Genomic DNA, 23203 nt, shown 5'->3' with positions numbered 1-23203 from the left:
AATTTATTAAAAAAAGAAACTAATTTTAGAGATGTGAATGAATTTTTGTCAAAAATAAATAAATGAAGAATCGAATTCTGGTTAAGAGAGGCATCAGGTTCTTCTGCAACCAACGCACACTATAGATTGAGGCGAGAAGTCTGGCTCCCGCGTAAAGAGGCTGGGTGGGCTTGCGTTGGAGGGAAATTAGGGCATTGAACCATTGTCATCGCGACGATATTATTTAGGTAAAGATATCCTAACTTCATCTGTTTCGATCGACTTTCCATTGTTGAAATTCCGTTTGTCTGCGTTATTTTCCATTGATTGAAGGGTTTTGCTTATGCTTATCTCTTCTGTACTTCTTTACGAGTTTTTATAGTCTTCGCCGATTTCTTTTGATTCCTTGAAGGAAGATAAAACCAGATTCTGTAAACTTCTTCTTCCGTTTCAGGAATACGCATCAAGCAGCCATCTGAATCGCTATTGATTTATCTGAATACTTGGAAACGAGCATGGCGGGTGGAAATTTCATGCACAGAGTAGTTTCTTACCTCGTGAATGAGGTTCTCGTCAACAGTCTTGCGAATAGGTAATTGAATGTCGGACTTTATTGCATTAGAGGACTTCTTTTCTTCTTTTTTCGTGCCCGTATTTGAATTGGACAATGAGGATATATATAATGAGCTTCATTCTCTGGCCTGAGGGACGGATTTTAGTTCCTATTTGGCTCGTTCTATCGAAAGAAAAAAAAAATATTCAAATTTTCTTTTATGTTTATCTTCTGCCTTCATGGTTGGGTGTGCCGATAAAGAAATCTGAGAAAATTTTGCTAGAGGTCCATTAAGCTTCCATATATGAAATTTTATATAAAATTGATGTCCAACGATCTACGTCTGTTAAACAAGATTAAGCGGTTGGAGTTGAGAGCAAATTTATTTATTAGCTTTAGCGCATGGTTGATGGTTGCGCGTGCAGCTTGGGAGATTCGATAAACTTTTGCTATAGGTACATTTTCTATTTCTCAATTGAATTGATGGTGTCTGATCTATGTTTGTTAAATCTATGCTGGAATCGAAACTTAAGTGGTTGAGTTAGAGTAAATTTTATCTTTTAATATATATTTTTCATTTGCGTGGTCTGTTCAGTTGTTTGTACAAGTTCTAACAGTTAGATTACTTATATAAAATGGGATGAAAGATAGGTTTGTCGCTTTGTGCTTTGAAAACACTTCTTTGGTTATAGTCTTTCCAAACCCATTCAGAAGTGGTGGTAAAGGATAGGACAATTTGTAGCTAGATCATTTAGGAGGGCCTTATTAGTGAAAAAACCTTTGGAGTCTTTTATCCAAACCCATTAAGCTTGAGGGAACGATGGTTTTTGCAAAGGAACCGGGGTGTCGATACAGGAAAAAGTCAATTTAATCTTGTAACTATATTGTCCTTAAATTGCTATGAAGTGTATACTACGAAAAGACGGGGGAGCGTTGTTTTCAATGAAGACTGTATCAGTTTCTGTACTTGATTTTTATAAATTATTTTCACAATTCTGTTTTTTCACTCTAAATTAGATGAGTCTTTCCATTTTCCCCTTTGTTTATACTGAATGTATTTCATTGATCTGTTCAAAATTCTGTGTGAAGTCTTTTGTCTTCCCCAAGATTATTTCTTATTCTTCCCTCGTTTGAACAATCTCTAATGCTGACATTGTGGGCATGCAATGATTATGGAGAGGATTGAATCAATTATACTTGAGAGTTTGGCAATTTAGGAATCTTTTCCCCCCAGTATTTCTGCTATTGAATCCAAGATATGTTCAAGCTCAGTGACAATTGAAAAGTCACATTTTCACATTTTCCCTTACTTGCAGCCGTGCGTTTCAAAGGTTTGCTGTGAGGACATCAAAGCAGATCGAGGATATATCCAACAAAGGTAGCAACTTTAAGGTTTTTGTTTCATTGATTCAACTTATGCTAACTAGACCTTGGAGTTGTCTTGCAGCTGCTCGGAAGAAGCAAGAACTTGCGGAACAAGTGAAAGATCTCTCCAAAAATTTTGATGTGAGATTCTATTTACAACTTAGATCTTTCTTATTTTGAACAGCATAGAGATATGTCCTCACGCCTTGTTTGATTTTTCGATTTTTCTTTTGCAGTCTTTCAAGAACCAATAATGGCAGAGTGGAACGTTTTATTGCGACATTATGTAAATCCAATTCCAACTTTTCAAATCCGTTTGCTCTTTACTTATAATAGTCGCAGATTCCATTAAGTAGTAGTAGTACTGTTTACAGCCTTATCTTGTCTATGTAATGAATAATTGTGACGGTAAAATTTTAGATTTGTTCCTGAAACTTGGGTCAGCTGTGCCTGTGTTTGAAGCCAGCCAGGATAAACCAATTTCTGCCTTGCTACCTCTTGACTGTGTAACCTGTTTACAGCCTTATCTTGTCTATGTGGGACTTTTAAGGAATTGCCAATTTTGGTATCTCAAGAAACTGGCGTCCGATCATGAAGCAGAACATGCCTTTTAGCCATTTGGATGAAAAAGTTATACGATTTTAATAAACACCTAAAGCTGAAATGCATGACTACCAAGTCCAAGCCTATCGTTTTATGAATTTGAAAACATCAACTAAAACTATCGACATAAAAACATACAATTATAGTCATACGATTTATCACTTAAGAAAGTGTGTATAAATGTTAACCGAGAGACTTTTTAATTCCACGAAACAAAATTTTAAAATTTCTATAATTTTTTAAAAAAGAAACTATATCGACACCAATCTTCCTCTGAGAATTCACATATATTAACACACAACATAGAAAGATGGTAAAAAAAAAAAAAAAAAAAAAAAAACAAGGTTTAAAGACAGAAGGAACGAATGAAAAGATGAAAGAGTAAACGAAATAAATTAGGGTGATACAGTCGCACATCTCACCGACTATCAAAATCCAAGTATGTCAACCATACAAAAGAGAAGTTGGATTCATTAATAATAATACCCAATAAAGAACTTTCACCACTTTAAATCTGGCAACCATCACCTGCTCATTGTGTGTACAAACGAGGTAAAGCCAAATTTTAAGAAAGAAAAAAGCGAGGGGGAATTTCCTGTTTTGTCCTTTTACTTCTTTTTTAGGGTGTGGTTTTTGGGTGCTCATTCTTGGGAGGCACCACCATTGACTGTGGCATCCATAGGCTCATCAGCATCTTTAGAGTCCTCTGTTTTGTCTCCCTTCTTACCTGCCAACAACGGAGTAAATGTTCAGAAGATCAAATCAAATACTATCCGAAACATGTCCGTTGGTTGTTGGTAAAGAGTGGTTGGAAAAGTATTGTCAGACCAACCTATTATTTTTTAAAAACCAAAACAGTACATCGGAAAACATTATGTCAATGGCAAAAAAAATGTTTTTGTGGTCTGTCTGATAGCTAACCTTTCTTCTTCTTTCCGCCACCCTTTTTCTTTGTCTTCGTGCCCAATGCCAACCATGCCTTGATTTCAGGATCCTCAATTGTTTTTGTAGGTTGCAGATCCTGCAGGGGATGAGATGTGACTCGATCGGATCCATTAGGCATCAGCAAAACGGTGAATTTGATATGAGCAACGTAATCACCTGATATACACAATGAATTTAGCTATGCAGCAAAAAAGAATTGAAATGCTTAGGCCAAAAGGAAGCTCAAACATAATCAGTCTCACCAGGCTTCTCATGAAGAACAGGGTATGGCTGCAAAAGATCATGGTTAACACATTCCACCAATCCAAGCCGAGCCCTTTTCTCTTCCAAAGCCCTGCAGCAATTATGAGATTATATGAATAACAATAGAGGTGCAGAAACAAAAATATTGACAGTGGCCATATGAGAAGCATAACAAACCTTGCTGAAAAAGGCATTATAGGAAACTTCTGAGTTATTTCACTGAAAATAAATCTAGAGGCTTTCATCTTTAAATGATAGTTCCTGTCCACAGCTCTTTTATAAATAGTTGTCTGCTTCTCATCCAACAACTTGGGCTTTCCTTCTCCTGTGCTTGTAACTATATCTATTGAGTACACCTCGTTCTCCTCAAATTCTGCTTCATCAACCCTCGTCTCAGGATTGGCAACGCTCAATACAACCTTGTTCCCATCAATCACAAACTGCTTCAGCTGATGGCTAAGAACACCTTCGACAATTTTGCAGTCATAAGATGCAGCAACCTTTTGAATTGCTTCTGTAACATCCTTGTTCTGTAAAAAATGAAGTTTTATCAAAAGAGTGAAAAAAAAAAAAGAAATAGAAAAGAAGTTTAATAGAGAATTGAAATGGGTGACTGCCTTTTTTGAAAAGGCCACACACGTGGTTATCTAATTGGCAATACTTCGAAATAAATGAGAAAACAACATTTAAAGAGCACTCAAAATTTTGTTTATCCCAAGTTCCTAAACATTGAAATCAAACCAATGAAAGTCCATGATACTCTATCAGTGTAACTATGACATGAAAAGGCTTCATTGGATGCAATCCATAGCCATTGTAGTTATCATCAAGTAGAGACCATGTTGCCAAGTTGAGGCAATGTAGAATAGAAAATTCTAATAAAAGAAAATTTTCAAAACAAGAAAACAGGAGAGGAACCCCAGGATCCTAAGCCTCGAAATAAAGTCACCTTAAGTCCACGATACTCTATCAGTGTAACTATGACATGAAAAGGCTTCATCGGATGCAATCCATAGCCATTGTAGTTATCATCAAGTAGAGACCATGTTGCCATGCAGAAGCAGTGTAGAATATATAATTCTAACAGACGGAATATTTCAAAGAAACCAAACAGGAGAGGAACCACAGGATCCTAAGCCTTGAGACACAGTCACCTTAAGTCCATGATACTCTATCAGTGTAACTATGACATGAAAAGGCTTCATTGGATACAATCCATAGCCATTGTAGTTATCATCAAGTAGAGACCATGTGTTGTACAAAGACAATGTAGGAAAAAAAATGTTCTAATAACAAACGGAATTGTTTTTATCAAGAAAACAAGGGGAAAAAATTTCCTAGGTTCCTAAACCTTGTAAAAAACCACGTCAAGACCATGATTCTCTATCAGTGTAACTATGACATGAAAAGGCTTCACTGGATGCAATCCATAGCCACGGTAGTTATCATCAAGTAGAGACCATGTTGCCGCACAAAGGCAATGTAGGAAAAAGTGTTTTAAGCTCACTGAGGTGTACAAATATTCACTAAAAACTAATTTGTTATAGGCACCTCCATATTCCGTAATATACACTAAAATGGTTGTAAAAAGGAATTTGGCAAAGAGAAACTATGATAAAACCACAGTAAAATGATTTGGGCCAATATTGGACAATATAGGTTTGACTACGGATGACATGCCTACCTAGTGTTACTCCAAATACGGCCATAGTTCATGTAGGCAACAGGGAAAAGAGGAAATTAAAATAACCAACTGATTACCTCGGCAAAGTTGCCTTTCAAATAATCAGAAAAATCAACATTCATTTCGTAGAATTTAAATATCCAGATATTCACAACATACTTTTAAAAAATATCATGATTCAGCCAACAGACACAAAAATTTTACATCAAGTCCAAACGAATTAAAATTTATAGCTCAACTGCATAACAGGTTACCTTTTTTCCAGGCCTCACGAGCCTCAACGCAACTTCGGCTGCAGTGTTAGCAGCTGCAATAACATCAGCAGCTCTTCCTGTAACGGGACCTTCTTGGAGCACATGAGTATGAGCGACCACAGCAATAAACCCGTCTATATGACAACCTAAGTCACTGCATTAAGACAAAATTCCACCACGGTTTTATAATTCCATCATTAGTGTAACAACTGAATTACCCAAATACATTAGTACAGCTTACATCTTAACTATATCGCCCTCTTCCAAAACTGTCGCGTCGGATGAAAGGGGTGAGAAGTGACATACAGTGTTGTTGACAGAAATGCAAGTTGGAAAAGCAACACCTCTTTCAATCTTCTTCTTGGCATTTTTGTACACATTGCCAGTTTGTCTATGCCCAACAAGAGAGAAACAAAAAACACAGAGAGAAGACCCCATTAAATTAGGCAGTTGAATGGACTTGAACAAGCGCGATCAAAAAGTAAATAGATCCTTCAACTTTAATAAACTTACTCTCTAATGAATGAATCCCCTTTCTCACAAACGTCAACAATCTTTGCTTTTGGTTTGCATTCGGATATCACCAACTGCAATGCCTCTGCATAAATATCCATTTGATCACTTAAAAAACACGTTTCCACATAGAATACACCAATTTTCAGTATAAACATCAGCAAAAACAGGGCTCGATTATCCGAAAAACGGGGCTCGATTATCCGAATCTTAAACTCAAATGTTATATAAAGAGAGAGAGGGATGGAGTGTTACTGTTGGCAATATCAGCGGCGCTTTTGTATTTGGTGACTACTTCAGGAGAAGTAAGATCGAGCTCCTTCTCCTCCCTTTCCTCGTCGGACATCATCTACGCCGGCGAAGAAAAAAACAGTCCGACCGATTAAAAGCGGCTGAGAAAGAAGTGAGGCAAATTAAGATAAAAGTGTGAAGGTTGATAGAGGACACCAGGTACACCAGAGAGGAACCAAGAAAAGTGGAGAAGGATTTAGGGTTACAATCGGTGAGGTGAGGCCGCACTTTCGATTTCTTATATAAGATTTTATTTCCAATGACGATCTAGGGTTTTGGTTGTGATGCGTGTATCTTTGCAATACTCATGTGGCCCCACCACCGTTAGGAGACTACCATATTTTGTATTTATTTATTTATTTATTATTATTATTATTTTCATTTATTGTGTTAACGATTTAGTTTCTTGTAAGACTTGTTTCAAATAATAACAAAAATATCTTTAATACCAGCTTTTGGAAAATAATACAATAATTCATTAATTTATAGATTATATTTAATTAGGACTATTGATTTTGATTTTTTAAGTTTAGTAACCCAAATCATCAACCCTTTCAAAGTTAATTAATATATTTATTTATGGAGTAAAATAAATATATTAATTAATATTAATAACGTCACATATGGTATCTCTTTTATTTTATCCGTACTTGTCATTTTATTTCGAACCTCTTTCACAATCTCTGGAGAGATAGTTCACTAATAGACCAAGGGATAGGAAAATCGACTCATTCACATCCAGAACATGAATGTATGGTATCTATATTATGCAAGGAGACATTGCTTTTGCTAGTTCGAATTGAAGGGTGATATAAAATCGATCTATTTCCGACATATTCATAGCTAGCGGCGCATTCATCGTAGTTAGAAGCTCCAACTCCGTATCAAGGTCACCGTCGATATCGTCACTATCATCAATATGACTTGGTTTGCTCAGTAGTTTTTTTTTGTTCTAGATAAAATTATTAATTTTATTTGAAAACACGCATTACAATAATTATAAATAATTATAAGAGATTTATTATTTGATTCCTATGATACAGAAAAAGATGATAGTATAAATATTTTGTAATTACACCATAAATATTTGATCGATAATCGTTTGTGTTCGAACGACACGAATTTAGGCAACCCCTATAATACACTTTGGCTAAAGAAAAAATAAATAATAAGCTACACATTACATTTCCAAGCTTGGGTAATAGAAAAATGGTCTCAATACCTGTTATCTTTCTTTTTTATTTCATTTTTTTTTTAAACAAGAAATTAAGTGTTCTAATGGGTTGGTTTCAATGTACTCTGTATTTTTAACTATTTCCTCCTAAATTCTATATTCTTCAACGATTTTAACTAAAACATTGTTAAAAAAAAAAAAAAGTTTGTTTTTTGTCCTTTATTCTTACCCTAAAATATGTCTCAAGCATAAACAGAAGGGATAAAATAGAAATGTGGAAAGTTATTGAAGAAATTCTGTAAAATATTTATTAGAAACTAAAAAATAGTAAATACATATTTCAGAAAGGTGAGCACCACTCAACTCGTTAATGATATACTCTCGATAAAAACAAAAAAAAAAAAAAAATGAAAGAAAATACAAAAAAAAATCTCACACTCCAAATCCAAAAGTAGTGTAGAAGCCAGTTTGGCACATAATTCTCCCTTCTCCCTAGCCTCCTCCAATATCAATCTACCATCTCTATCCTGCACTCTACACATGAAACGAAATTCTTCAATGTCTCTGTAAAATTAAACAAACTGAAAATCTCACATCAAATGATCAACATCTCACGAACAAAAAAAACATATTTCCCTCTTGATCATGCCCATTTACGCATCATGAAACCAAAAACTGTTGCATTAACCATATTGAAGGAATAATCTGTGTGTGTACGTGGGTTAGAGGAAGAGAATATGAATGAAGAAAGGTATCATTTAACTTAACATAAGTATATTTGAGCCGAACATATATTTACCCATTCCACCTCTCATCAGCTGGATCGAAGCCTAACAACATTATATTAAAAAAATTCTTCAAATAAATACTTGAATTCATCATACCAGTAATAGCAATAGATCCATCCATTTGTCGCAAAATCAGAGCCCTGCAGTCCACTCTGAAAAACAAATAGTTGGTTCACTGAAAATTGTGTGTTACCAACCAAACTCATTGACATAGCCTATGTGTATACAGAGGCAGCATCTTTCAACGAAGTCAATGAAGTTCTCTTTTCTTACTATCCAAGACCTTTTGATAACAATGTTTACCTGTTACAATGCTACAAGGAATTATGTCATTGATTGCAAAACAACATCCACCAACAAGAAGTCTTGATACTACCAAAGAATTCAAGAATTGTAACTAAAGAATATGCTCTAATCAGAGGCTAATGGGCTGTCACAAAGTAAACACCACTGAAATTTCTAACAGTCTATAAATTATAATACTTTCCCATGTGATCTATTTTAAGACATGAGGTGCGAAAAACTTCATGGTTATTTGGATGGTGGCTGAAACAGTTGTAGAAAAATGAAGGTATGCATGCAATAAGAGACGCTAAAAGACCATCACTTGGTCTGCTGTGGACTTTATAATAAAGCAAGCCAAAAATGTTCCTAGTATTCATATGGGAGCATCGTGAAGATGACTCTTCTCATACAAGCCAATAAATTGATCGGCCACAGCCCACACAATGGCCTGCCCTGGTGGAATCCTCATGAGTCGGGGCAGCAGCCCTTTCCATAAAGTAAAAAGTCCCTCCTCTGCGTATATAGTTCTGATAGCATGGAACATGCCTTTGTACTTAAGTTCACCTGTGCCTCGGCTCTGGGCCATTAACCTAGTTTTCACAACATCAAAAGGACCAGTGCATAAAGGGCCTGCTGTGCCTGCTAGGAATCCCGATACCATTGACTGCCATGGCTGAAGGACTTTTCCATCCCCTTCATGTCTGTTCCAAAGAACAACATCAAAAGCATTCTTAGCAGTAAACATGGCAGCCTGGTTTGTACCATTCCGCATAACAGTTGGAACAGCACCTGCCCAAAGCCCTAGAAGGCCTTCTTCTCGAATAATCATTCGAGCACAGTGCACTGGACCCTTGTACTTAAGGAGATCAGGACTCAGTCCTTTCTGCTGCTGCAATCTAATTTTCACCACCTACACCAGCAATATCCGCACCAATATGTCAGTCATCCCACACTTTTTCCTATTGAACATACATAAATAGGGTGCAAGTTGAAGCTAAACAAACTGACAAAACAAATCAACTCAGGCCAAAACGCTTACACCTTATTACATAATTGACCAGGAAAAATCTGTTTAAATGACCAGCACAGTTGCAGTGTATCAAGAAAAAGCAAGAAAATAAATATTTCATTCTCTGAGTCAAACTTTTCTTCTAATTCAAACCTTTGAACTTGAATCTAACTCCCCAACATCTTTTATTAGCTACATCAGACCTTCTGTAAATTGACTCTGAAAAGTCCACATGACTTTACTTTTAGTTTTACCCCAAAAGTCTCATTCTAGTAAAAATAGTTGTCTACCACTTATAAAACCTAGATCTTCCCCTTCCCTATCAAATTTGTAACATTGGTTCGTTTCAGATATTTATTTATTTTTTATTTTTAATCCTTTGTAATGCATATTAGATTAATCCATAGATCATACCAATCAAATCCCTTCTTTTAAAATTGAAATGTGAGATTTTGGTTGCAATCCCAATAACATTGATGACTTTCCATTTAGCATTCTCCCCTACCCTAATTCAGCTGCTAAATAAACCCAAATGAAAGCAACGTTGAAAATGGTGAAGAAGCTGATGTTTTCTAAAAGCTAGAACATGCTTGAGTAACAACTCTTAAAAGGTTCTCACTATAGTTTTTTTTCTTGTAATAATTTTGTTACCGTAAATTAAAAAATGTAAGAATAAATGCTCATATTAAAGATCTCATAAAAAAGAATCAACCTACAAATGGTGTTTGGTGGAGTAAATGAAGTGGACAGAGTTTCTACAGTCCAAATCAAACTTCGTCCAACTATATACCTATTCTGTCTTTCTATGACTTTGACTATGATAATAATCTTTTTTAATGTTGTGAACTTAGAAACGTGAAATTTCTAAATGTAAAAAGGCTCAATCATTGTTATATAGAATATACTAAAATGCGAAAAGAGCACAAAGAATAACAGAGTCCTCTGACCCTAATGAAAACTAATTAATTCATTTTCGTAATGTTAAAAGGGCCAAACACTGTCCATCACCAGTCCCAACCAACCAACAAGCAAGTAATATATTATATTTATCCTACTCATCCGAAAAAAGCAATGCCAGCGCCTTATTTGGAATCTGGTTTCGCCATTAATGAAACCCAAGTTTTCCGTTGAAAACAAAGCATGAGCGTTTAAAATTGATAAAGTACACCGCCATTAATGAATCAGCAAAATGTGTTTATATTATATTATCAGTCCTGTCGGCGCCAACCATCGTCCACGACAAGGTTTCCGATTGTTAAAGAGAACCAGTGGCCTCAACTAAACCTAGAGACCAACATTCAGACATAACGATTACCAATTTATAATTCTACAAATAAATTTCATAACCTCCCATCTTGGGGAAAATTAACTGGTTAGGCGTCCTTCCTCAGGAGATAATCTCGAATTCAATAGTCTAAAAAAGATAAATAATCATGACTCCATAACCAAATCCGTCGAATATGGAGTTGAAAGTTGAATTGCAGCAGATTATTTGACATTGAGAGAGAGAGAGAGAGAGATGCAAACTGACCTCAAATGGAGTAACAATGACGAGAGCCTCCAAAACCCCGGCACCGAATCCAGAAACCAGACGAGCGTGATTGCTAAGCTTTCCAGTCTCCGAATCCTTAAACGCGGACTGAAGCACTGCATTGGACCCCATGCGAAGCGCATATTTCAAGGTCAGGTGAGTAGCGAACGGAGTCAATCCCTTCCAAAGAGCCCAAACTCCTTCCGTTTGCGTAACCGTGGCTCCACAGTGGACAATCCCCTTGTAAGCCCCGGTCCGATCGAGCTGCAACCTAGTCTTGATAACATCAATCGGCTGTAGACAACAGGCCTCCATCACCCCTCCGAGAGAACCAGAGATCGCCTTCATGTATGGAGGAATCGATTTCTTCGATCTCTGTTCCGTAGTCGACCGACGAGCTTCCTGGTTCTCCATTTTCTCGGTCTTGAAACCCAGAATCGTTGTTCTTTGCTCGTCCACCTTCCTCTCGTTGTGTTGTTACTGAAGTTCGACCACCATTTGGGTCTTTTATGCTTGATGCTTTGCTTAAGCTCTCGGTGAATACAGCACCACGAATGAGGAATTGATGAAGCTTGTAGTTACGACGCTAATGGCGCCAGGGAAAACGTTGCTTGTTCTTTTATTACAGGTTGTCCACGTGATTCAACATTAGACATCAAATCAGAAGAATTTGGTTCCATTCAAATTTAGAATAATAAAATATGCGAAGGGGGAAATTATAATTTAAAAAAAAACAAATAATAACTATTTATTTCTATAATTTTTTTTTAATGTTTATTAACTTTTTTGTAATATTTTTAAAGTCTATGTGACCTGTCCACTATCGGAGATAATTTGAAATTAGCTATTAATACCAATTATTAAAATCTAGGGTAAAATATTTATATAGTATAAACGTGAAGGGTAAAAGGGTACGTAAATAATCTCCCCTGGTAGCCCTTTCATATATAGTAAGATCATAATTCTGTTAATATACCACTATTAAATTTGAGGGTAAAATAGGTATTATATTAAAATGTGAAGGATAAAATGGGTACGTAAAGAGTTCATTTTTATTAAAAATATTCAGTTTAATTAAAAAAACGAAAAAAATTTCGTTGTCGAGAATCGAACCTGGGTATCCTAACCGCCCTGACGAAAGGATAAAATGGAGTGAAAATTTCGTTGCCAAGAATCAAACCTGGGTATCCTAGTTGCTCTGGCGAAAGGATAAAATGGAGTGAAAGCGAGATATCCTAATTTATATCTGTTTTAATTCATCCAAAACAAACCCAAACCTTTTGGATTCAATCCAAAAGGCTAGACTCTGGGATCAACCAGACGGCCCAATATGGAGTCCAGACGGCAAAATACTTGGGCCAGCCCATTTTAAATAACAGCAAAACTAGATGAATAACCGTGAATTTGTTGTGACATGCGCTAATTCTCGATTCTCATTGGTCAGCTTTCGTGGTATGATTTTGAGCTGCCACGTAAGCATATTTACTGATTCGCTAAAAATCGAAGGCTCCGGATTTTTCTATTTCTTTCTGATCGAGGAAGAACCTATATCATTTCTCACCCGTCGCTTCGTCTCTCCCTCCATTTTACCATCTCCCAATTACCAAATTCCAGTTTACGAAATCATCAGTTGCAGAAACTCGGCTGGATCTGAACATGGAGATTTGTCTTTCGCCATTCATTCTCATTATGGCGTCTTTGTTCCTTTTCCTGTTGTCGGAGGCCAAAACCATGGACCCTTATAAGGTAACGAAGATTGTTCGGAGTTTTTCTCTCATTGATACATTTTGCCATTTTTTGTTTATCGTCATTTTATTATGTTGATGTTCGGCTTGATTTCCTCCTAATTGTTTATAACTTGAGAAATTTACATGCGTTTTGTTACGGAGTATGGAAGTTTGTGGTGGTGTTATAGAATGGCTCATCATCGTTGCGTTTTCTGAAATTGTTTTCAGGTTCTTGGAGTTGAGAGGAATGCGAGTCAGCGGGAAATTCAGAAAGCTTTCCACAAGTATTTAACTTCCCTCCAAAATTTATGTTCTTGTTCCATTTGATTCAACTTCTTTTGGTTGTGTAGCTCATGGTGGAATTTATTAATCATTGGCAGGCTTTCTCTTCAGTATCATCCAGATAAGAATAAGAAAAAAAGCGCACAACATAAGTTTGAAGAAATCAATAACGGTATGTTACTTGCTTCGATCAACCATTGTATCTTTTCGCCAGGGCTTTTCTACTGCAGTTAATCTCTTTTCCCTGTCATTTCGATTTGTGGGATGAGTTTTGGTTGAATAGGGTGTACTTAATTTGAGTCATGAAGTTCAACATTGGAGAAGAAAAATAATGCTGCCCTGAATTGATATCATGTTAAAGTACTACTAAACCAACATGTCTAAATATGCCTAGTTTTCCACCACAATTGACCTTACTTCTCCATTCTTCAGCATATGAAATTTTATCAGATGAAGAGAAGAGAAAAAATTTTGATTTGTATGGCGATGAAAAAGGTAGCCCTGGCTTTGGCCCTGGCTATTCAGGGGATCAAGGTGGTGGACATACATTCTTTACAAACGAAGGAAGAAGACAGGATCAGCAGAACTTCAAGCCACAGTGGCAGGGTACTGGTGGACAAGGAGGTTCACAGTCTTTCTCATTTTCCTTTGGTGGACCGAGTGGTGGTTCAAATCCCTTCGGCTTTGGTATGGAGGATATATTTTCCAATTTTTTTGGAGGAGGCTTTAAGGATGAGGGTAATTTTGGTAGCCACTTTAAGGCCCAATCTGGATCTAAGAGTTCCTCAATCATCAAGGTCGTTAATAAACAAGTGTTTAAGCAAGAAGTTGTGGGCCAGGGAGTAACTTGGCTTCTGTTTCCCATCACGTCATCTCTGAAGGGAGTTGATCATGTTCAATCAATTATAGAGGATGTTGCCAGTTCGTTGCAGGGAGCTTTAAAGGTGCTATTAAGTAATCATATTTCTAAATTAAATAGTTATGGCGATTTTTCACAGTTCTCATCTTCTGTTTGACCTTTCAATTCAGGCTGGAAGGATAGATTGTGAATCAGAATCCTCTCTCTGCAAAGACCTTGGCATTTATCCTCATCGGACTCCTAGAATATTTGTCTATTCATACATAAAAAGCACCGATGGTTCTTTGGTAGAGTACAGTGGGGACGTTGCTGTGAAGAATTTGAGAAGTTTTTGTCAAGAGCATCTTCCAAGGTTCTCACGACGGGTCGATTTGAGGCAATTTGACTTCTCTTCCAACAATGGAGGAAGATTACCCACTTTAATGCTTCTGTCAACCAAAAAGGATACACCTGTTATCTGGCGGGTCCTTAGTGGGATGTATAACAAGCAGTTCCGTTTCTATGATGCAGAGGTATATTATTACTGAGCTTGCTTGATTATCTCATTCTTGTATGAGGCTATCAGTATCCGTTGCATAATTAGGTGGGTTATCTCTGTGGAGGTTCATCATTTTCATACTCTGATAGCAGATTTCTTTTTATTTTATTGCATAGGTCACGGATGTTTCAGATCCTACAATAAAGAAGTTAGGAGTCGATGCCCTTCCAGCTATAGTGGGTTGGCTATCAAATGGGGAGAGGCACATTCTTAGAACAGGGATCAATGTGAAAGATTTGAGATCTGCCATTGATGATCTCAGTTATTTACTTAATGGTTTCGAGAAAAAGAACAGGAAGGCAGCGTCAAAGCCAGCCTCTAAAACACAATCTGATTCTGCACAGAATCAGATCCCTCTATTGACAGAGTCCAACTTTGATTCTATCTGTGGGAAGAACACTCCTGTTTGTGTTATTGGTGCCTTCAAATCTTCTAAAGCAAGGAATAAATTGGAAATGATCCTAAACATGGTGAGAGCACTCGCATTTACGTTTTGTCTCAAGCCGCTGCACTTTGGCTTGTTGATTGCTGCTATGCTATACCTTACATTTTCTGTCCCTCTTGATTTAATGTTTCAGGTGTCTCAGAAGACATTGTCAAGGCGTCAGATCTCTGCGCCTGGCTCTAAGGAGTCCATATCCTATTCTCTTGTAGATGCAGCAAAGCAACCATCGTTTCTTAAAGCATTTGACAGTGCTGGATTTAAACCATCTGATCAAATACTGATCGCATACAAACGTCGAAAGGAGAAATTTGCAGCACATTTGGGTGAAATGACAGAAGAAGAGGTAGAAAAATTTATCGGCTCAGTACTTAATGGGGACATTACATTCACCAAGACCCGCCAGAAACCTGTCTTGAAGTGAAGGTCTGCCATCAACAAATGTACTCAATTCTTGCGGTCTTATGTACATTTTATGAATATAGTTAGAATGAAGTAAAAGAAAAAAGAGTATATAGCTATTGAGGGTGCCTACATCAATGTTTGCCACCTGCATTTGTGGGCAGAAAATCTTTTGTGTTAAAAAAAAAAAAAAACATTAACCCCCGAGTAAATAATATAATTTAATATTTCTTGTATTTGGGCTCTATTATTTGTTATAGACTCTTACACCTTGGAGAATGGGCCAACTTGTTTTTGGGCTTTAGTTGACTGGAGCTGGGTAATTCTAAAGCACGCAAGGCCCATGGGCCAAGAATTTTCCTGAAGATTCCAAAGCCCAAATTTGATGTTCGTTTGGATTATGTGGCCTCGCATGAGAAAGAGGAATATCACATGCTCGTCACGGGACGCCCATCTCACTTCCTTCCGTTGGTATTTGAAAAATATAAATATGCTCAACTGCCTTTTGTCCTTTTCGATTTCGACCTCTTTCCCATGTACAGATCACTTGCAAAACTACTTTAAAAGTTTTCGGTGTTCACACTTTCTATAATTTATTAACTAAATACAAAACCAGTACAAAAATATTAAGTTCTAATTTCATTTATTATTTTTCTTTTCGAAAATTAGGAAAAAAAAAACAAAAGCAAATCTCTACTCCTAATATTGTTGATTGCAGGAGAAAAAAGATTCTAACTTAGTGAGAGCATTTAATTTGCATTTTTAAAATACAATTCAAAAGTCTTAGAAGATAAGAAAGAAATGGTAAGTGATGGAATATTCCTTTTTTTTTTTTTTTTAATTTAATTTTTTGGTATTAGAAAGTGGAAATACCAGATTCAATAAAAGCTGTCTAACTGAGCGCCTGAAAAGATGCCACCGTTTTTTCTTCCTTTTTCCATAAGAGAGAAAATAAAATCAAAATTAAAATTAAAAAATTTGGAACTTTTTAGCGGGTGACAGTGGCGCAGCTGGTTCATGAGACGTGGCAAGCATGGCCGTACAAGGCAGAAGCAAAGCGAGTCAAATACCAGGTTACCCAAAACCGCCCAACTCCTGAAATAAAAGGGGCTTTCCAGTTGGCAATTACCACTCTCAAACCCGCCATTTTGTTTCTGTCTTTTCCCCTGGTTTTCAGTTTTCATTTATTTTGCTATTTAATCATTTTAAAACAAATTTATTTTTTATTTTTTATTTTTAATTACCCACCTCACATCCTCATAACGTGAATTATACAGTTGGACCCTGGCCGTGTTGTTTCACGCTGATGTGGTATATTTATATTTCTCTTAATTTCACTCTTTTTTTCTTTAAATAATACATGGATTAAAAATTTGACAACTTCATATTTTAATTGAAAATAAATGTGTTAATTAATTTAATTCGGCAAGAGTTAACTTGATATATCAAAAAAAAAAGTTAATTTGAGTCCACTTTATATGCCAAGTGGGTGTTAGTGCGGTATTAGGATTTTATATAATATAAAAGCTACCTTTACAAGTTGTGCTTAAAGGTGAGCCCCACCATAATAAACAAAAGTTAGTTCTAACATTTGCCGATTTTAAATATTTTCTGACGTGTCAATTTTTTCATTTTGTATTTTAAATCAATTTCATGAAACATAAGAGAAACTTAAAAGGGACATTTCTAGAGTCATGAATCGAACTGGTTTTGAATATTCTTAAATGGTTGGAATTTTAGGAAATAGGAATATTTTAAAAGTCAAGAAAACGACATAAGATACCGATTCTATTATATTCCGTTCCATTACATGTTTAATATTTTTTATTAAAAACAAAATTCCAATTTTATGTAGCATTCTATATGTTGTTTTAAAATTAATAAATAAAAATAAAAATAGAAATAGAGCGACCTCCCGTGTGTGGAAAAAAAAGTTAGTAAACAAGGAAGGGAGGGAGAAATTGATTTTCTCGTCAAACTCCGATCACAATAATTACGGATTCTAGCCCACGAGAATCCACAGACATCAGCGCACTCCAAAAATAACCTTTTTCAAAACCGTTTTTGTTTTGCTCTCTCTCTCTCTTTTTTTTTTTTTTTTTTTTTTTTTTTTTTTTTTAAGAAAAATGAAAAAATGGCTTCCTCTTACCACTCCCACTGCAACTCCCACGCCATTACCGCCACTTCATCCCTTTATATATAAACCCTCTTCATTTCCTCTCCATTTCATCGTTCTAAACCACCGTTCTCCAATTTCCAGATTTCATATTTCGCTCAAATCTCATCCATTCCTCAATCAATGGACACCAAAATCGGATCGCTCGATGCTTGCAAACCCGCCAACAATGCCGTCTGTTGCCCATCCAACGGCTCTGTTTGCACCATCCAAAATTCCGTCCCCTCCACCGTCGTCACCTCGTCGGAGGCTACACTTGGCCGCCACCTGGCGCGGCGCCTGGTCCAAATCGGTATCACCGATGTGTTCTCCGTTCCCGGCGATTTTAACCTGACGCTTCTCGACCATTTAATCGCCGAGCCTGGGCTCAACAACATCGGCTGCTGTAACGAGCTTAATGCTGGATATGCCGCTGATGGCTACGCCAGATCCCGCGGCGTCGGTGCGTGTGTCGTCACGTTCACCGTCGGTGGTCTTAGCGTTCTGAATGCCATCGCCGGCGCCTACAGTGAGAACTTGCCACTCATTTGCATCGTCGGTGGCCCTAACTCCAATGACTATGGAACTAACAGAATCCTTCATCACACTATCGGCCTCCCTGATTTCAGCCAAGAGCTCCGATGCTTTCAAACCGTCACATGCTTTCAGGTACTACACAAGATCTTATTGCATGTCTTTCCTTTTTGGTTCTAGATTTTTGTTGATTAATGAGGCGATTTCTTGTTTTTATTTAGGCTGTTGTGAATAATCTTGAAGATGCTCATGAGTTGATTGATACAGCCATTTCTACTGCCTTGAAAGAAAGCAAGCCTGTTTATATAAGTATTGGTTGTAATTTGCCTGGGATTCCTCACCCCACCTTCAGCCGTGATCCAGTTCCCTTTTCGCTTTCTCCCAAGTAAGTTCTGTTCAAGAATAAATGCATAAATTGTTCTGTAATTTATTAGACGCTATTAGACGCACATTCACATCAGATAATTAAATTTCCTGGGAAGTTTGGGGCCTAAGTTTATAATGGCATGTTAAAGAGGAACTTAGCTTTGAAATTATTGAATGGATTTCTGTGATGGGAACAGAGTGAGCAATCCACATGGGCTAGAGGCGGCAGTGGAGGCGGCGGCACAATTCTTGAACAAGGCCGTGAAGCCGGTGCTTGTTGGTGGGCCTAAATTGCGAGTTGCCAAGGGCTGTGATGCTTTTGTGGAGCTCGCTGATGCTTGTGGCTACGCCTTGTCTGTGATGCCATCAGCGAAAGGGCTTGTCCCCGAGCACCATCCTCATTTCATTGGAACTTACTGGGGCGCTGTCAGTACCTCCTTCTGTGCCGAGATTGTGGAGTCTGCTGATTCATACTTGTTTGCCGGACCCATTTTCAATGACTACAGCTCTGTTGGGTACTCTCTTTTACTCAAAAGGGAGAAGGCCATTATTGTGCAGCCCGATCGGGTGACCATCGGCAACGGACCCACATTTGGTTGTGTTCTAATGAAAGATTTCCTTCAAGCACTTTCAAAACGTGTTAACAAAAACACCACGGCATATGAAAACTACCATAGAATCTTTGTTCCTGAAGGCCATCCTTTGAAATCAGAACCCAAAGAAGCGTTGAGAGTCAATATTTTATTCCAACACATTCAGAAGATGCTCAGTGGTCAAACGGCTGTGATTGCTGAGACGGGGGACTCTTGGTTTAATTGCCAGAAACTTAAATTGCCAAAGGGATGCGGGTAAGCCATTGTTTGCCAAATTTACAATGATATCAACCGTTATGTTCAGATCCTAAAAAAGGTTATTCATTTTCCTATTTTTGTTTGTTTGTTTGCAGATATGAGTTCCAAATGCAGTATGGTTCTATTGGTTGGTCAGTTGGCGCCACTCTTGGATATGCACAGGCTGTACCAGAGAAGAGAGTAATTGCCTGTATTGGTGATGGAAGCTTCCAGGTAAAAATTGGTTAGATCAAACATTTCGAGTACGACTTTTGGTTGTTAATCGGTACTGCTTCACATCACAGGTGACTGCACAAGACATATCGACAATGATCCGTTGCGGACAGAAAACCATCATATTCTTGATAAACAATGGCGGTTACACGATTGAAGTCGAGATCCACGACGGGCCTTACAATGTGATCAAGAACTGGAACTACACGGCATTGGTCGATGCAATCCACAATGGGGAGGGGAAGTGTTGGACGACAAAGGTAAGTTGGTATCGAACTCTTTGGTTTGAGATCTGCGGGGGAGGAATAGGAGGAATCCTGTGTTTTATGAACGATTCGGTGTTGCAGGTTCGATGCGAGGAAGAGCTTATTGAGGCCATTGGAACAGCCACAGGAGACAAGGAGGACAGCTTGTGTTTCATTGAGGTAATCGCTCACAAGGATGATACTAGCAAAGAGCTATTGGAATGGGGCTCTAGAGTCTCTGCTGCCAACAGCCGCCCTCCCAATCCTCAGTAAACAAACTAAAAAAAAGAAAAAGATAATAATAAAACTTCTTCAACTTTGCAGCAATTTGCTTCCTCGTTATTGTGTCGTCTTCAGCGGAAAAAAAAAGCGTTTGATTTGAGATTGTATTAGAAAAAGAAAAAAACAAGTATTTTGTTGTGTAAATTCCTTCGAACATTTTCTTATCCAGAGCAATATCTTCCGAGCTCTATGTTCTCTATTAATCTTTTCTTGGATTCCCTCTTGAGCACGTGCTCCTCACGTGATGTTTGGTTCGGTACAAGAATTAAAACACTCAATCTACGTTAAGACGCGACTGCAGAACACATAAAATAATATTAATAATAATACTTAATTGAAAACAATTAAAAAAAACGACAGTTACATATGATGAAGGAAGAATTGACTAATTAAACAGTTTACAAAAGATTGATAAATATTTCATGTCTCAGGTTGCAGTTGTTCGTGGAGAAGCTGAAGTTTAAGGATTCGAAGAGCACGACAATCTGAGAGGAATGTTTGTCTGGAGGCAAAGCTGACTGTTTTTCTCGTTTATATTAAAATGTCCCTTTCAACTTAAAATTAAAAAACTTAAGAGGACCAGTTTTCTTCGCTTTGATTTTCTTTATTTTAATTAAATGCTAATATTCAAAAATTAATGTCCCTTTGAACTTAAAATTAATATGGGTTCGCCATCCATTTCTCTCTTTTTAAATGCTAATTCAAAAAAAATTAGCAGCGAGACAACTCCCAAACTTGTGGTCAATGTGCCTGGTCGTCGAAGCAACTTCAAAATTTTCCCCGTACCAAATCATCATATACGGCTATCCATTCCAATGGCGAATCTGCTGCTGCTACTTTCATGCCTCTTTTTCATACCCATATGTTCGATATTACTTCCAATTTGAAACTAATATGGTGTTTGGACGATGCCCTGAGGATCAGCGGTCCCTGTGGCTCGAATTGAAGAATAATCTCACATACCAATCTGATTTGTCCGTGAAACTGGTTCAGTGGAATGAAAGTATCGATTACTGTAATTGGAAGGGTGTTACCTGTGATGACGCCTGTGTTATCGGTCTTGATTTTAGCAATTCAAGATTATTTGGAGAATTCCCTCGAAGAATATTCCAGGTATCAACGAATTCCCTCGAAGAATATTCCAGGTATCAACTCTTCAAACTCTGGACTTATCCCTGAATCTATTGCTGCAAGGTTCTCTTCCAGATTTCCAATTCAATGGATCCCTTCAAGTTCTTTCGCTTCGTGTCACAAATTTCTCCGGGTCACTTCCAGATTCTATTGGATATTTTAAAAACTTGACCAGATTAGACTTGACGAGTTGCAACTTTGGTGGGTCCATCCCAAATTCTATCGAAAAGCTTACACAACTCACATATATGGATCTTTCGAGCAACAGATTTGTTGGTCCAATCCCATCCTTATCCTTATTGAAGGATCTTACAGTTCTGAAGCTTGCTCGTAATGGGTTCAATGGTTCCATGCTTTCCACTGAATGGGAAGAGCTTTCCAATCTTGTTAACCTTGACCTGCGTAACAATTCTCTCACTGGAAATGTTCCTTTATCTCTGTTCCATCTTCCAGCAATCCACAAGATTCAACTCAGCTACAACCAATTTACTGGTAGTTTGAATGAGCTCGCCGACGTGTCCTCGTTCTTACTTAATACCCTTGATTTGGAGAGCAATCAGTTAGGGGGACCATTCCCGTCGTCGTTTTTTGAACTTCGAGGTCTTAAGATTCCCTCACTTTCATTCAACAATTTTACAGGAAAATTGAATCTAGACATGTTCAAGCAGCTTAACAACATAACAAGTTCTTCCTTTCCTCAAATGACCACACTGAAGTTGGCTTCTTGTAACTTAAAAAAGTTCCCCGTTGTTAGGTTGAATGGCTCGATGACCTGACCTAAGGTCACGACCTCATGTATTTATAGATGTGTATAATGAATATTACATTCTAAATCATAGATTTTGTAACAAACCAGTAAATCATATATTTGGTAACAATCTAGTATACACAAATATGATCTACTCTACGTTTAACACCCGTCTTCTTGAAAGCCCAATGCTCAACTCTTCTTGATCTCTCTGATAATGAACTTCAAGGAAAAGAACCTCTTTGGATTTGGGTACTCAGAACTGTTTCTCAATTAAATCTTTCTTGCAACTCTCTAGCTGGTTTTGAAGGATCTCCAAACGATCTTTCTTCCCGTCTCTATCTTCTTGACCTTCATTCCAACGTATTTGAAGGGCCACTCTCGGTTTTCCCCCCATCTGCTTCCTATTTGGATTTCTCCAATAACAGTTTCAGTTCTGTTATTCCACCTGCGGTTGGAAACTACCTCGCGTCTACAGTTTTCTTGTCTCTGTCGAGAAATTCTTTTGAAGGAAGTATTCCGGAGTCCATATGCAATGCTACAAGTCTTCAAGTCCTGGATTTGTCTAGTAATAACTTGCGTGGCATGTTTCCCCAATGTCTAACTCAGAGGACTGATAATCTTGTGGTACTAAACCTTAGAGGAAACGCCTTGAATGGCTCCATTCCTAATACATTTCCAGTTACTTGCAGTCTGAGGACTCTTGATCTAAGTGGAAACAGCATTGAAGGGGAGTTACCGAAATCTTTATCCAATTGCCGTCATTTGGAGGTTTTGGACATTGGGAATAATCAGATACAAGACATCTTTCCATGCCCATTGAAGAACATATCCACTTTGCGGGTACTTGTTCTTCGCTCGAACAAATTTCATGGGAGGTTTGGATGTCAGGAGAGCAATGGCAGCTGGGAGAGCCTGCAAATTGTGGACATATCTCGAAACAACTTCAATGGCAGTATTTCTGGGAAGAGCATAGTAAAATGGAAAGCAATGGTGAATGAGGAAGATTATAGCAAGTCAAGAGCTATTCACCTTCGTTTTAGTTTCTTCAAATTCAGTTCTGTGAACTATCAAGACACAGTAACTATTACGAGCAAAGGTCTAGACGTGGAGCTCCAAAAAACTCTAACAGTCTACACATCCATCGACTTCTCCTGCAATTCCTTCGATGGGCAGATACCTATAGAAGTCGGGCAACTTAGAGCTCTTTA

General features: G+C 37.5%; 6 protein-coding genes across 7 annotated transcripts in view; 4 read left to right on the top strand and 2 right to left on the bottom strand.

The window, feature by feature from the left end:
* Positions 1–69: 69 nt before the first annotated feature.
* LOC111482182 lies at positions 70–2471 on the top strand. The gene is made up of 5 exons (XM_023127859.1): positions 70–227; positions 434–571; positions 1849–1910; positions 1980–2038; positions 2134–2471. Exons 2-5 carry the CDS (start codon positions 495–497, stop codon positions 2149–2151), a joined length of 216 nt encoding a protein of 71 aa, XP_022983627.1. The 5' UTR covers positions 70–227; positions 434–494; the 3' UTR covers positions 2152–2471.
* Positions 2472–2866: 395 nt separating this feature from the next.
* Positions 2867–6662, bottom strand: LOC111481549 (ERBB-3 BINDING PROTEIN 1-like). The gene is made up of 8 exons (XM_023127025.1): positions 6395–6662; positions 6140–6224; positions 5868–6017; positions 5627–5780; positions 3866–4218; positions 3688–3779; positions 3422–3601; positions 2867–3227 (listed from the first exon to the last, which is right to left on the bottom strand). The coding sequence occupies exons 1-8, from the start codon at positions 6486–6488 to the stop codon at positions 3142–3144; spliced, it is 1194 nt and encodes a 397-aa protein (XP_022982793.1). The 5' UTR covers positions 6489–6662; the 3' UTR covers positions 2867–3141.
* Positions 6663–8810: 2148 nt separating this feature from the next.
* On the bottom strand, positions 8811–11871 carry LOC111481550 (mitochondrial succinate-fumarate transporter 1-like). The gene is made up of 2 exons (XM_023127026.1): positions 11218–11871; positions 8811–9587 (listed from the first exon to the last, which is right to left on the bottom strand). Exons 1-2 carry the CDS (start codon positions 11629–11631, stop codon positions 9051–9053), a joined length of 951 nt encoding a protein of 316 aa, XP_022982794.1. The 5' UTR covers positions 11632–11871; the 3' UTR covers positions 8811–9050.
* Positions 11872–12760: 889 nt separating this feature from the next.
* Positions 12761–15701, top strand: LOC111482142 (dnaJ protein ERDJ3A). Its single transcript, XM_023127813.1, has 7 exons — positions 12761–12963; positions 13173–13228; positions 13325–13398; positions 13659–14170; positions 14256–14597; positions 14740–15093; positions 15202–15701. Exons 1-7 carry the CDS (start codon positions 12874–12876, stop codon positions 15487–15489), a joined length of 1716 nt encoding a protein of 571 aa, XP_022983581.1. The 5' UTR covers positions 12761–12873; the 3' UTR covers positions 15490–15701.
* Positions 15702–17638: 1937 nt separating this feature from the next.
* On the top strand, positions 17639–20683 carry LOC111482096 (pyruvate decarboxylase 1). 2 transcript variants are annotated; one of them, XM_023127749.1, is made up of 7 exons: positions 17639–18291; positions 18378–18541; positions 18720–19370; positions 19469–19586; positions 19658–19846; positions 19934–20011; positions 20545–20683. In XM_023127749.1, exons 1-7 carry the CDS (start codon positions 17767–17769, stop codon positions 20575–20577), a joined length of 1758 nt encoding a protein of 585 aa, XP_022983517.1. In that variant the 5' UTR covers positions 17639–17766; the 3' UTR covers positions 20578–20683. The 2 variants fall into 2 exon arrangements, with proteins under 2 accessions (XP_022983517.1, XP_022983516.1); XM_023127748.1 differs by lacking the exon at positions 20545–20683 and having other exon boundaries at positions 17641–18291; positions 19934–20301.
* An 809-nt stretch (positions 20684–21492) lies between these two features.
* Positions 21493–23203, top strand: part of LOC111481965 (receptor-like protein 12) — a 3834-nt gene continuing 2123 nt past the window's right edge. Inside the window, exons 1-2 of the mRNA XM_023127590.1 lie at positions 21493–21970; positions 22291–23195. Coding sequence (XP_022983358.1) covers positions 21493–21970; positions 22291–23195 — 1383 coding nt within the window. The remainder of the gene's footprint in view (positions 21971–22290; positions 23196–23203) is intronic.

Source organism: Cucurbita maxima, unplaced genomic scaffold, assembly GCF_002738345.1.
Source record: "Cucurbita maxima cultivar Rimu unplaced genomic scaffold, Cmax_1.0 Cma_Scf00007, whole genome shotgun sequence".
In the NCBI taxonomy this organism is placed as follows: Eukaryota; Viridiplantae; Streptophyta; class Magnoliopsida; order Cucurbitales; family Cucurbitaceae; genus Cucurbita; species Cucurbita maxima.
Note: the sequence above shows the minus strand (reverse complement) of the source record. Positions and strands in the feature narration are given on the sequence as shown.